This window comes from Marmota flaviventris, chromosome 2 (genome assembly GCF_047511675.1).
Source record: "Marmota flaviventris isolate mMarFla1 chromosome 2, mMarFla1.hap1, whole genome shotgun sequence".
Taxonomy (NCBI): Eukaryota; Metazoa; Chordata; class Mammalia; order Rodentia; family Sciuridae; genus Marmota; species Marmota flaviventris.
This window is the reverse complement of record NC_092499.1, coordinates 183773015-183786609: the sequence shown is the minus strand read 5'-3', so window position 1 is coordinate 183786609 and position 13595 is coordinate 183773015. Positions and strand designations below refer to the sequence as shown.

General features: G+C 50.9%; 1 protein-coding gene across 1 annotated transcript; it reads right to left on the bottom strand.

The window, feature by feature from the left end:
* Positions 1 to 7876: 7876 nt before the first annotated feature.
* Slc32a1 (solute carrier family 32 member 1) lies at positions 7877 to 11644 on the bottom strand. The gene is made up of 2 exons (XM_027945375.3): positions 11252 to 11644; positions 7877 to 9064 (listed from the first exon to the last, which is right to left on the bottom strand). The coding sequence occupies exons 1-2, from the start codon at positions 11642 to 11644 to the stop codon at positions 7877 to 7879; spliced, it is 1581 nt and encodes a 526-aa protein (XP_027801176.1).
* Between the last annotated feature and the right edge of the window lie 1951 nt (positions 11645 to 13595).

Genomic DNA, 13595 nt, shown 5'->3' with positions numbered 1-13595 from the left:
TACCCTAAATGTACCAGCTCTGGAACACTCAGTTTTGAGGGACAAAGTCAAGTTGATTATACAAGAAAGTTCTGAATAGACACTCTGAGCAAGATAGAAGACCCTGAACCTTTCTCAAGAATCGCTGTTAAAGTTTCTGTACAGTTTTTCATTATATTAGGAGTTGCCCTTTATTTCACACACAGTCATGCATACATTGGAGCCCTCTTAATTGTATGAATACACTCTGATATTTGCAAGATGAAGTCACCTAACAGTGCGTTTCTCAGAATAGATCGCTATCATGAAGTGATGCATGACTGTACTTTCTAATGGAACCCGCGCAAACCCTCAAACAGATGTCTAAATATCCCTCAATTATTTAACTCATAAAATGCGGTATCAGTTTCTGCTTCCAATTAGGCCAGCTACCCAGTGCCTGTAGCACAGCTCTCATCCTGTGGTCTTGCTTTTCCATCATCTCAGGATTTTTTTTTTACTTGTGTGTTGTGGTCCCCTCTCCTGTCTCCTGAGTGCTTTTTCTTGGTGTACTCTCTTGCTTTGGAGTAGACTCTACAATAGTCTATGGAATGAATATAAGGGAGAGTATTAAGGATAACTTTTTGAGACCTTGAATGTCTTTAAGTGTCTTCTAACCCAGTGGTAATAATGTTGAAGGTATGGCTGAATTCTGGTGTGGAAGTCATTTTCCTTTAGAATTGAAAGCACTTTCCATTTTTTCCTTAGTTTTCAACGTTGCTGAGAAATGTGAAATTGACCTTTGACCTTTCATGTAAACATTTTCTTTCTCTGGAAGCCACTAGATGTTCCCTTTGCTTCCAGGATCCTGAAATTTCATGAATCTGTTTTCTTCCATCATGCTAGGCAGTCAGTAGTTCCTGCTTAATACAGCAAGTCGAGTGATGTAGATGCCTTCAATTCCTGATAATTCTATCTCTGTTTTCTATTCAATCTTGCTTTTTATTTGTGGTACCAGGGATTGAACCCGGGGATGCTCAACCACTAAGCCACATCCCCAGCCCTTTTTTCTATTTTATTTAGAGTCAGGGCCTCACTGAGTTGCTTAGTACCTCTTTTTTTTTTTTATTTTTAGTATCAGGGATTGCACTCAGGGCACTCAACCACTGAGCCACATCCCCAGTCCTTTTTTGTATTTTATTTAGAGACATGGTCTCAATAAGGTGTTTAGTGCCTCACCATTGTTGAGGCTGGCTTTGAATTCTCCATCCTCCTACCTCAGCCTCAGGAGCCACTGGGATTGTAGGCTTGCACCACCATGTCCAGCTCTCTAAATTTCTTTTTTTTTTTTTTTTTTTGCTCTTTTCCCCCCTCTCTCTCTCTCTCTCTCTCGGTTGTCTTTAAATCTTTTAATTTATTGAAATTTACCCACACTGTGTCTGAATATCAATCTTTATCTCTTTTTATCCTGATTTCAATTTTGTTATGTCCTTCGGATCAATGGTTTGTGTCTTATCTTTCCTCTTTCCTTTTTTTCTCTCTCTGGAACTCCTACTAGATATATGTTATGCCTTCTCTATTTTGAATTTCTCTTATCTCTTTTCCATGGTTCCTGTAGAGTTACATATCCCTACTCATGCTGATATTTATTCAGATATATCTTCTAATTATCCCTCTCTTCAGTGTTATTTATTGATTTTTAAATTTTGGTTATTACAATTTTTAATTATGGAAGCTGTTTTTCAGATCTGCTTGGGGTTTTGTGTGTGTGAATCTTGATCTTTTCTTGTTTCAATTTTTATGTCTGAATAATTTTAAAGATATTTTTCATCGTCTCAGTCAAAGTATTCTATTATCTGAAGAGTTTGGAAGGGTAATATTGTGTTTTTGCTTTGCTTTTGTCTGCTAACTCGCTTTTTGGTGATAGATTCCTCTTATATTTTCTGTCAGAACCCCATGTGATTTGGGGTAAGGACACTTTATACCTTTATACACCAAAGAATTAATATATATGCTTCTTTCAGATATCTTAGAAGTATTGACAGCCAGAAACTTATATTATTCCCTGGCTTGGCACTTCTAAACTAGGAAGAAAGTTAAATTTGAATTGTAAGTCAATGTTAGGTAGAAGGTCATGATTATTAGTTCTCCTGGGAACTGTTCTTTTTCACAAAAGACAACAAACATCCCAGCCATCTTCCTGTGCCTTAGAGAGATTGTTTTCAGTCATCCTCTCCATAAGCAAATGGTTCCTAGGAGGCCTTAGCTAGAATATTTGAGGTATGGATCTGACTCGTCAAAATCTCATCGCTGTCTCCCATAGATATTAAGGTGAAACTTCCAGGTTCTTGATGACATCAGCCACTCTAGGCACGCACTCGTGTGAATTTCACTCTGTTTTTCAGTTCTCTCTTGGTTGTTTTCATGTAAGCATTTCCTCCTTCCCCCACCCCCTTTTTAAAGCTTAGCCCTACATTTTAAAGGATTTCATATTAGGTTGGACACAGTGGCACACACTTGTAATCTCAGCAGCTCAGGAGGTGAGACAGGAGGATCGAAAGTTCAAGGCCAGCCTCAGCTACTTAGCAATGCCTTAAGCAATTTAGAGAGATTCTGTCTCAAAATAAAAATGGGCTGAGGATGTGGCTCAGTGGTTAAGCACCCCTGGGTTCAATCCCTGATACCAAGAGAGAAAAAAAAAAGATGTCATATTTGTTCCATCATTTTTAGATACCAGTAGCAAAGTGCCTTCCAGGTTACCTATTCTCCGGTATTACTAAACCCACAAGTAGTAGTTTATTCCACACCTTGGTTATTTTTCACTTCTACCACCTTCCATGAGAAGCTCACATTACCTTTATACTTGGACTTTTGCCTGCAGGTGGGACGATATAATGGTTGATTCAAATTTCCCCGACTTTTGCTTCTGCTTGCTTCCTTAGGAGCTCTCACAGGCCTTCAGCTATTTCTTTTCCTGCTAAAAACTCTTTTGGTTTTTCTTGGTCCCAGGAGACCTCCCAGATGTGTTCAGGGACTAGTCTTTTCACTGACTTTTGAGGTTCCTCTATCTTCTCTCACTGAGTCCTTCCATGAATGTACCAGCACTTCAAGATCCCATAATTTCTCATATATCCTTGTAGATAAGGACAGGAAGCTTTTCTCCCCTTTTATGTTTGACTTGAAGAGAAGATGACTCGGCACCCAGGGTATTACAGACATTTTTACTGAGCAGATTTATGTTTTGCCTCAGAGAACCCCTCTTCTGAAGGCTAGCCATAACTCCATTTTCTAGAGCAAATATCTAGATGAGTTTCAGGTGCCACATGGATTTTAGAATTGTCCCACTCCCAGCCTGTCTTCTCTATTGTCTCTTAGAATCATTTTCTCTTAGGAGGCTTGTCACTTGTTTGTGCAAGTCACCTGTAATAGTCATACCACTAGGTTGCTACACAGCAGCCCAGGCCAGGGTCTTTGCTCCAGCTGAGATCCCAGGTAAACTGACAAAGCCCCAGAGAGTGAAATGGGTCACAGGGTCTGGGAGATCAGCAGCCCCTTCAAGAACTTCCCTCTGCCCCATACGTTTAGGGGCATAACCACAGAACTGCCAATCATCCTCTGAGCCTCTGCCCTTGTATGCCCCCTGCTGGAGCTCACAGCTGGCAGAGGAGGTGCCCACAGCATCACAGTGGAATCACTTACATCTGATTTTTTAAAAGACCCAACCAAATTCTATGGAACAGAGCTCATCTTTCATGTCCAGCTTCAACCCACGGCTAGGACTAGCATGAGGCCAAATGAAGAATTTGCCTCAGGAGCAAAATTTAAGAGCATATAAAAAAAAATCAGTAAGCAAGATAAATAGTATTTTAAGGTAAGTTTAAAAAAAGGAACCACAATGTTCAAAATACTACGAGGAACAAAAACCAAAAATTGAAATAAAGACAATCTGGTTACTGCTGATATTTCCTTTTGCCTCAGGGTCCAGTGAGGTTCAACTTAGTCCTGCAATCAACTGACCCTGTGCTATTTAGAATGTCACTGTTTCTGGTTCTGCAATTTTATCCCATGAAATTGGGAGGGAGATATATTGATGTCTGTAACCCTGGAGAGCATTTTTTAAAAGATAGGGTTTTGGATAGATAAATGGATAGATTTTGTGTTGTAAAAATGTTAATCATTCAGTCCAGGTGGTGGGCATATCTATGTTCAGTATAAAACTCTTCCACCATTTCTGTATGTTAGAAATTTTGTGTAATTTGAAAAGGAAAAAATAAAAGAGTGGTGGAAAAGACACCCAAGACTGGATCCCTGATGTCAAACCTGCTCCATCTGGGGCCTGCATGTCCAGGTTTGTGTTTCCCCTACGCTCTACTCACAGAGCTGAGTCCTCCAGGTATCTGCCCCTCCGAAGTCTTCCCCCCAGTAACAAGGACTGGACTGGATCCTGTCTGCATTCTGAATGGTCACTAGGACTCCTTCCTCCCTCTCTCCAAGGGACAGGGCATGTCAGATCACAAAACATGTTCCATAATATAGCATCTTTCCATGTTTGAGAAAACAATGACCAAACGCCCACTTTTAAAATATGCTGAAATAAGGCACTAGAAATAAAGTGGAGGAGGTAAGAAGCATTTAGGACACTGGTGTGTACTTGAGTTTACTCACCTGGGCTCAGTGACACATGCCTGTAATCCCAGGAATTTGGGAGGCTGAGGCAGGTGGATCGAAAGTTCAAGACCAGCCTCAGCAACTTAGTGAGATCCTTTTCTGAAAACGGGGTGGGGGGGATAGTGTGGGGGTAGCTCAGAGGTAAAGAGCCCCTTGGTTCAATCCCAAGTAAAAAATAAGGAAGAAAGGAGGGAGGAAGGAAGGAAGGAAGGGAAAGAAATTAAAAAGGAAGGAAGGAAGGACTGATTGATTTAGCCAAATTGTAAAGAACCCTCTTTGAGGGTCTGTAGTTTTCACTCTCATCACTGGAGGGCGAGGCAGGGACGTCTTGGTCTGCGGATTGCCTGGCTGAGACTTCAGGGTTCTTCTTGTGGACAAGGGTCTTGGTGGTTCTGGGCCAGGCAGGTACACCAACACATCTCCACAGCAGGCAGGGACAGCTATTAGGGTCTGCAGCAAGTAGAGGCAGCATGAACTGTAAGAACTGATGGGAACTTTGAGGGGGGTTGATACCAATTCCTCCTCTCAATTCAACCTAGGGATGAGCCTTGTCAGGCGTATTTGCTCCCTGTGACTCAGATGCCTTCAGCGAGCTCTGTAGCTGAGGGTAAATTAGGACTTCTTCTTTTGCCCTTCTATGCATGCACTTTGGGAGGGGGCGAGGGGTGCAGAGATAATTTTCATCTACCCCTGCTCCCCATTTCTCCCAGTATCCTGGATATGAGTCTGGGGATGGTGTCCAACAGAACAGGGTGCAAGGTTCCCTTTGGGGCATCAGGGAAACTGATTCTCCCCACCCCTGCCACCATCAGTGATTTGCCCTTGGGGACCTGGGCTCCTGCAAGCTGAGCACAAAGACAGGAGCCACCAGGACCCAGTGGAGAGGATCAAGGCGAGTCCCAGATATGGCAGCCATTGTCTAGCCTGCCTGGTGTCTCATTTGTCCTTTTCAAGACAGGAAGGACAGAGCTGGTGCAGTGTGATGCTCACACATTGCCTTCTGCTGTAGATGTCAGGCTTTTTCTGAAGGCTACAGACTGCTGAGCTCTGACTCAGAGCGCATCAAATATCCGCAGACTCGCTGAGAAGCAGAGAGAGGGAGCATGGGAACAAAAAATGAGTTACCTCCTCCCCAGCTCTGGAGACATCAGTGGTCGTGGGGGATATAAAACTAAGGACGGATTGTCCTGGAATCCAAATGCACAAGAATAGTGACCATGGGGTACAGGCAATAATAGTGGAGCTCTCTATGACCTGTTCTAAAGAGTCAGAACCACCAATGCTGAAGGCACTGGGTCCTACTCCCTACCCCCCACCCCCACTCTGGTTCTGTGGCTACAGAACCAGAGTGGTGTAAGGTCACCTCTGTCTCAGGTGCATCACAGAGCACTCCCACACTTAATGGTCTGCATATACACAGACACACACACACATACACACAAACACAGATTGTGGCTCTTATAAGACAAAGGTACAGCCTCTCTGTTCATATGCATTCAATCCTCTCCCCTTTCCTGTTATAGGTAGAAACAAACATCCTATTCAGGCATTCATGCATTCTCTGGGTTCTTTCCCATGCACAGACTGCATCTGGAAAAATTGCCCCCAACCCGGCCTCTGAGGTGACTTCTCTCATGGAGAGGACCCTGGTACATTCCATGGATCCTGCACTCCCAGATCCCATCAGGAAGGTCTGATCTTGAACCCTTCCCAATAGTCCCCCACCATGGGCTCCTAAAGGCAATGCAGGTGCTGTTCGTGGAGTAGGATCCACACTAAAAAGCACTGGATCCTTTGAGTAATTCAGACAAACCCATTCTCAGGCTGCACAAGATAAGGAAAACTGACTAAGACTGTTGACTCTAAATGATTGGATCTTGGACTTGGGGCAAGGTGCTTCTGGGTAAGAGATGCCTGCAAGGCCAATTTGATGCTTGGCCCTGGGGGTCTGGGGAAATACACAACCTACTCCTTTATAGCTCTCTACGTGTCTGCAACCTACTTGTGAATTTCTGGATTTCTTTATTTCTTGGCTCTGGCCAAAAGACTACAAAATACAGGACAGAGCTAGTTCAGTTTCCTAGGGCAGCCAGCATAGCCCAGCCCTAGTGGGCTGTCTATACATTTTGAATAAATTTGTAAGTATTTTGTCCATACAAGCACGCACGCGCGCACAGACACACACCAACCACCTCTTCAACCACCTCTTTTCTTTCTCTCTCTCTCTCTCTCTCTCTCTCTCTCTCTCTCTCTCTCTCTCTCTCTCTCGATTGGAGGTTGAGAGCGCCCATCGAATTCTCTGTTGGATCAGTCCTGTGGGAACAAACCGCTGAGGGCGCCACCACAGCACGCTCCACCTCCACTCCCCGCCCTCCCGCCCCGGCGCGACACCTAGAGAATTTCCTTTAAGCGTGAACCAACCTCAGAGCTCCCTGAACCCGAGGCTTTTGAACCAGAGCTGCTTCCCCACTCTCGGAGCAGGTTACTCCGCTACCCACCGCGCGGGATCCCGGCTGATGAGAACGAGCTGAACTAACACGCGGCCGCACGGGCCTTTGTTTCTTCTTTATTTGCGGATATAATTATGCACCGCACTCTAAATTAGAGATAGATTTTTTTTTTCTGATATACATTTCATCTTATTCACCACGAGCACACCACACGCACAGTAGAACAGTTCCACGACCTGATAAATTGCACAAGATGGGTTTGGATTCCTGAAAACCGGAGGCAAACCGGCCCCGCCGCGGCTTCTCCCCGCTGCGCCGAAGGAAATCGCCCACCCGAAATGAATTTCCCGGTCCAGCCTTTCTGGCTGCAATGTTGAAATGTCTCGGGAATGGGAAGCGCTCTCGCTGGAAATGGCTGGACGCTGTAGATTCTGAGCACTGGATGGCTATGAAATGTCCCCCCCAAGGTCAAGTTTCTGCGCCTGCGAGCTGCACCCCTTCCCACCCCTCTCAGTAATAGGAACTAAAGTGTCGGGGCCCCTCCGCTGAAACAGAAAACCTGCCCACAAATGCGCCCCGCCTTCCCCCAATCCAGGGTGTTGTGGAAAAGAAAGGACAACAGAAACGCAGACGCGATGGATCGTGGATCCCTATCCCCTCCCACCCCCCATCCCCGAATAATCAGAAACTAGGAACCAGAGATGTTTAAAGCTTGGCTTCCCAAGCGCGGCGGCACGGCGCACGGGGCTGGTGGGAGTAGGTTGGGGGCGGGGCGGGAGCGCCGCGATCACTCTCGCGCCCTAGTCCTCCGCGTTGGTTCGGTAGGCCTCGATGAGGCCCTCGAGGGAATGCACGAAGCCAGACACACTGCAGATGCCACCGATGACGAAGATGGCGACGTCGAAGAAGACTTGGTGCCACAGCAGCTTGCGCCAGAGCAGGCGCAGGTGGAAGAGGCTGGGCAGCAGGAAGCAGAGGCCGGCGCCCGTGAGGCTGCCAGTGAGGCCCATGAGCAGAGCGAAGTGTGGCACATAGATGGCCATGAGCAGAGTGAAGACGACAAGCGCGCAGCGCAGCGTCAGCCCCCAAGACTTGAGGCGCCCGTCGCCTCCGTAGCAGGCGGGGAAGAAGGCACGGCTGCCTTCTTGGAAGAGCGACTTCTCCAGCACCTCGACAGCAGCGAAGAAGGGCAGCGGGTAGGACAAGAGCGCCTTGGCCACCAGAAAGATGTTGACCACAGCGCGGATGGAGCCGGGCAGGTTATCCGTAATGACCTCCTTGGTCTCGTCGGCCCAGGTGAGGTAGGCGACCAGCGCGAAGAGGCCCTTGAGCACGCAGGCGGCGATGTGCGTCCAGTTCATCATGCAGTGAAACTCGCTGGGCTGCTGCATGTTGCCCTCGAGCGAAGGCAGGAAAATCTGCGACGTGTAGCTGAACACGATGATGCCGATGGAGATGGGAAACTTCTTGACATCAATGTAGAACTTGACCTTCTCCCAGGCCCAGTCACGCGCTCGCGATAGGCAATAAGCTATGACCAGGATATTGATGACGAAGTGGGCCAGAGTGCACAGTAGACTGAATTTGGATACAGCCTTGAGGTTCTTCAGGAAAGCGCAGGGCAGCAGCACGGCTGTGGCAATGATGGACCAGGACTTCTGCGACACGGGCAGCCCCGGGAAGCTGTTGTACATGAGGTTGCCGCTCACCACCACATAAAGGATGCAAGTCATCACCAGCTCAATGATCTGCGCCACGTTGACCACGCGGCCGCCGAGTGTGGGGAAGCGCGGCGCACAGCATGCGTTGGCTATGGCCACGTAGGAGTCCCGCACTCGCACAACCTCGCCGTCCTCGTTTTCCTCGTACAGGCAAGCGATGAGGATCTTGCCGGTGTAACAGCACACCACCGCGGCGAAGATGATGAGGAACAACCCCAGGTAACCGCCGTGTAGGATGGCGTAGGGTAGGCCCAGCACGAACATGCCCTGTGGAATGGAGAGGCAACCAGACCCCGATGCTCAACAGTCAGCCTCGGAAGAGGGGCCCTGGGGGTGTGGGCTTAAAGCTGTCGCAGGGGGGCGCTAAGGAGAATGAAAATTATGCCTAAACTGCTGAGAGACTGAGGGTAGAGCAGCGCCGGGGTGTAAGGGGGCCTAATGGTGAGCCTGGGTGTTGAATCCAAATGGACAGGGAGGTGTTTAAGGATGGAACCGAGAAGAAAAGATGGACTAATGGCTAGGAGGAATGTAGAGATAATGGGTATGGTTCTGAGGATGGACAGGGGACCGGTCAGAGCCAAGAGGAGTTCAGAATCTGGAAGGAGCATAGTCAGAGAAAAGGTTAAAAAAGGTAGAAAGCTGGGCCTGAGCACAGGATTTAAGGTGGGGCTGGAATGGGGTGCAGGCTAACCAGGGAAGTGGGATGTCTACGGAAGACCAAAGCAGAGAAGGAAACAAAGCAGCAGTGGGAAAAGATATGGGGGCACAGATGAAGAGGGACTGGAAGTGTGGCGAAGCCACAGGGAAGCAAAAATAGAAGGTGTCCGTGTTTGGGGGAGGAAGGAGGTGGGATTGGAAATAGGGAGTCTTAGGACAAAGCGCAGCCGGTTGGGCAGGGGGAACTAAATGGAAGTAGTAGAGCAGGACAGGGAGCCTGGCTGCCCTAAAAGCTTGGGCGCAGTGGGAAAGCCAAATCAATCTGGGGGTCTAGAACCAGAATCCATGAGGTGGGGTGAACCAGGCTGAGGAAGTAGTTTAGAATCCACCTGGAGAAGAACAGCTAACGAAATCTGGGGTCCCGGAGGCCTGCGCACCTCCAGCCTACAATCCTGGCCTCTCTCCAGGCTTATCTAACGGGCCCTTGAAAGACGCCCCGGAGGAAGGCATGGGCGCCCGGCGACCACCAATGCGGGCGCCGCCCCCCAGCCTGTCCCTATTCTGTCAAAGCTGTGTCCACCGGCTTTGGAGAGGGAGGCGCTTCAGTTCGGGCCACCCAGAAGTCCCGCTGAGCCTGTGACTGGGAGCAGAGGACTTTCGCCCCTGGGAAACCTATGTTCTGCAATGCAACGAAGGTTCGCTCCGGGGACGCCACGGGGCCAAGCCACAGAGCCCAGACGCTCTTGGAACTGAGGCCTCCTCAGTCCCTGAAGTAGGGACCTGCCAGCCCCTGCCAGTTCCCGGGGTCGTTGTGAGGACTCCTAACCTCTCAAGGGAGACTAGCGCCACCTGGTGGGGAATGGGGATGAGGGGTTAGAGTAGGAGGACCAGGTAGGCAGCCGAGTGACAGGGCCTGTTCTAAAGCTCTGGAGGAGGCTTCGCTAGGGTCGCCCGAAGGGGCTGACCACTTCTTTTATGGTGCAGCCGGGATTTCGGCCGAGAGGGGCTAGTGAATGTGCATCCCGGCAGCGTGGAGTGACGCGGGCCATATATGCTTGTGGGCATACTTGTGTGCGTTCCTAGGTGTTTGCCTCTAATGTCTCCAATAGGGCTGTCACTGAGGGAGTAGACTGGGTCCTGTCTGCATGAACGTGTGCTGGCGTGTGCACGTGTTATGTTTGTACGAATGTGTGTATGGTTGCTATGTAAAGGTATGTGCTTCCGTGTGTGGGAGGGTGTAGAGATGTACGCAGGTCTATTTGGGATAGTCCTGTGATCTATAAATAGATGCGTGTCGCGTGCGCTTTCGTTCGTGGGGAGAGGGGCTATGTATCGCGCGCAATCTTTATGGCGTGTGTCAGAAAAGGAGACTCCCAGCTCAGCTATTTCCCCCTCTCTTTTCATCCCGAAAATGAAGCTGTGAATCCATTCCGGAGTCCAAAGCAATAATACTCTTCCCTCCAATCCTGATTTTCTTTCTACCTCATCCCTCCCCGACCCCACCCCCACCCCCACCCCTGTTTCCTTTGGTCTCTCGATGTGTCTCCCACATCAGCCAAAGCTGTCCTGCAGCTGAAGCGGTGGGAAGGGGTGCGAATCAGGGTGGGAGACATCATCTAAGGGCGTACATCTCTGCGCAAGGCTAGGAGGACTAGGGGAAAGGGAGATAGGTTCTCGGGCACTGGAGAAGGTATCGCAAGCTAGATCACCGCAGGATTTGTGTGGGAGCAGAGCCTGATACTCAGAGGTGGGTGGGAGTGGGATGCGGGCAGGCGCAGATGGGAATCCCGCGCTCACCTGAATGGCGTTGGTCACGTTCCAGCCCGCTTCCCACGCCGTGATCTTGGGCTTGTCATGACCCCCGAACTCTCCACCAGCCCCTACTGCCTGGTCCTTAGAGCCTGAGGGCGGGAGCGGAGCGCCGCCGCCGCGTTGGTAATGGATGTCTCCCTCGACGGGCGGTTCGGCGCCCTCGTCCCCACAGGGCTCGCCTTCGGTTTTCAGGATGTCCATCTGCAGGCCTTGACGGTGCTCAAAGTCTAGGTCGTCGCAGTGCGCGAAGCCCACGGCCTCCTCGTCCGTGGCCGCCTGAAAACCCATCCTGGCAAACATGCCACTCACCTTGGCCTGGGACTTGTTGGACACGGATGTGGCCACATTGGACAGCTTGCTGCGGAGCAGAGTGGCCATGGCGGCGGCCGGGCCGGGAGGAAAAGACAGAAGGGACGGGAACGCGGTGGGCGCGCGTCAAGACCGCGAGGGCCAGGGGGCGCGAGGCCGCTATCTGTTCTTGCTCTCCCCACTGCGCCCCGGGGCGCTCTGGCTCATGACCCTCTCAGCTGCCGTTTGAGGCTCTCTCGGGGCCAGACCCTGCAGGCTAGCAGCAGAACTGGCCGAGCGGCGGCGGCGGCGGCGGCGGCTAGTGCACTGCGGAGCTGCTGCCGGGCGCAGGCTGGGCTGTGGAGGGCGGCGGCGGCGGCGGCAGCGGCGTCAGAGCAGCTACGCGAGGCTGGCGCGGCGCCCCCACCCGTGCGCAGCCCAATGCGCTCCCGCCCCTCGGAGTCAGGCGGTGCGGGGGTGGAGGTTGGCAAGGGGAAACACCCCGAGGTAGGGGGCGTGAGGAGAGGGTCAAGGAGAAGGGACTGGAGGCACGAAGGGATTTAGAAGTGAGTTGGGGACAGAAAGGCGCCCTTGGGAAGGCGCGGGAGGGAGCCCGCGAAAGGGAGCATGGAAGGAGGGGTGGGGGCCGAAGTGCTGCATTTCTGGAGGAGGTGCTAAGCTCCGATCCTGGCCCTTCCCACCCAGCCGCCGCAGGGAGGGAGGGGTTCAGGGTGGACAGATTCTCCCGGTCCCTCCGCCCCCGGACCAACCGTCTTGAGTCCAGGAGCTGGGCGCCCCCAGATCCTCGCTTAGAACTGATCTGGGCACCCAGAACACCAGCAGGACAGTTACTGGTCTCTGACTGAGCGGACCGTCCGGGCATCGGTGTGTCTCCCTGGCACAGTCGCACTTAAACCTGGCCACTAATGCCTTTTCAAGGCAGAAGTGATGGGCATGGATCGCTTGCTCTCAAGGATGCTCAGCCTGGGTTCGGTCACCTGAATTGTCTCTTCCCGTCCAGGGACTCCGCGATGGAAGCCATTCGGCAGATTATTCGCTACTAACCACTCTCCAAGTGTGTGCAGAATGGAGGCGAAAGGTTCGCTTTTTCCCCTCCTCTCGTTTAGGGGACCTGGAAGAAGGCAGGACTCAGAGGACAGCTCTCAGTAACTATGAGGGTCTTCGAATGCCCCTGCTGAGAGCGGCGCAGCGGGTGTCTGGCACAGAGGAAAGGGCTCGCGGCACTGCGGGCCCTGCGCGCAGAGGCACGAAGTGCGCTCCGCATCTGCTCAGACCCCAGCCACCCGGGCTGTCAGAGCGTGGGCCGCTTCTGTTGAGTGGGGTGCGTGTTTGTACAAGAAAGACCCAGAGACAAAGACACATACTCTATCAGATACTGCAGTGGATTGGATCTGTGTGAACTCTGCGGTGAGATTCCGAAACCGTGTGTATTCCGTGTGTGCGTTTTCGTGCGCATTGGAGTCTGTATGCGTGAGGAGCTTGTGTGCTAAATTATTTGTGTATATGCGTTCCCGAATGAGATTGCTGGTGTTTGTGCATGTGAGTCCCTTGGTAGTGGGGGTCGGCTGCTTTGTGTGTGTGTGGGTTCACTCCTGGTACGTCCCGGCTGGGCTTCAGACTCCTCCTAAACCGTAAACCACAGGGATCCACCTGGTAATCCCAGCCTAGATGGAGGAGAAATGACTGGGCCGGTAAAGGGAGAAGCTGGAGGAAAGGAAAGAGGAAGGGGCCCCCAGTCTTCCCTCTCCAGAGGCCCTTTCTCCCTGGGAACTCCAGTCCCTTCCCCTGCAGTATTTCTGAATTAGCTCACCTCAGCGCACAAGTAGGGCGGCCTGAGGGCTTTGACCAGTGAGTTGGAGCTGCCAGGACAAGAGAGGCTTTCCAGCCCACCCTTATCCCAAGGGCCTCACAGTCTCCAATTCCCCTCTCCTGATAGGGAACCTCCATCACACTTGGTAGAGATGCCCCTCATCAATCCCTTAAAACATTCCCAGGAGCTCTGCAAAACTCTCACCTCCTG

What these genes read in the sequence shown, in the direction of transcription:
- Slc32a1 (XM_027945375.3), bottom strand. Translation starts at nt 11,644, where the DNA reads ATGGCCACTCTGCTCCGCAGCAAGCTGTCCAATGTGGCCACATCCGTG. An exon ending in ACGTGACCAACGCCATTCAG is followed by an intron (nt 9,065 to 11,251) that starts GTGAGCGCGGGA and finishes TCCATTCCACAG; the next exon opens with GGCATGTTCGTGCTGGGCCT.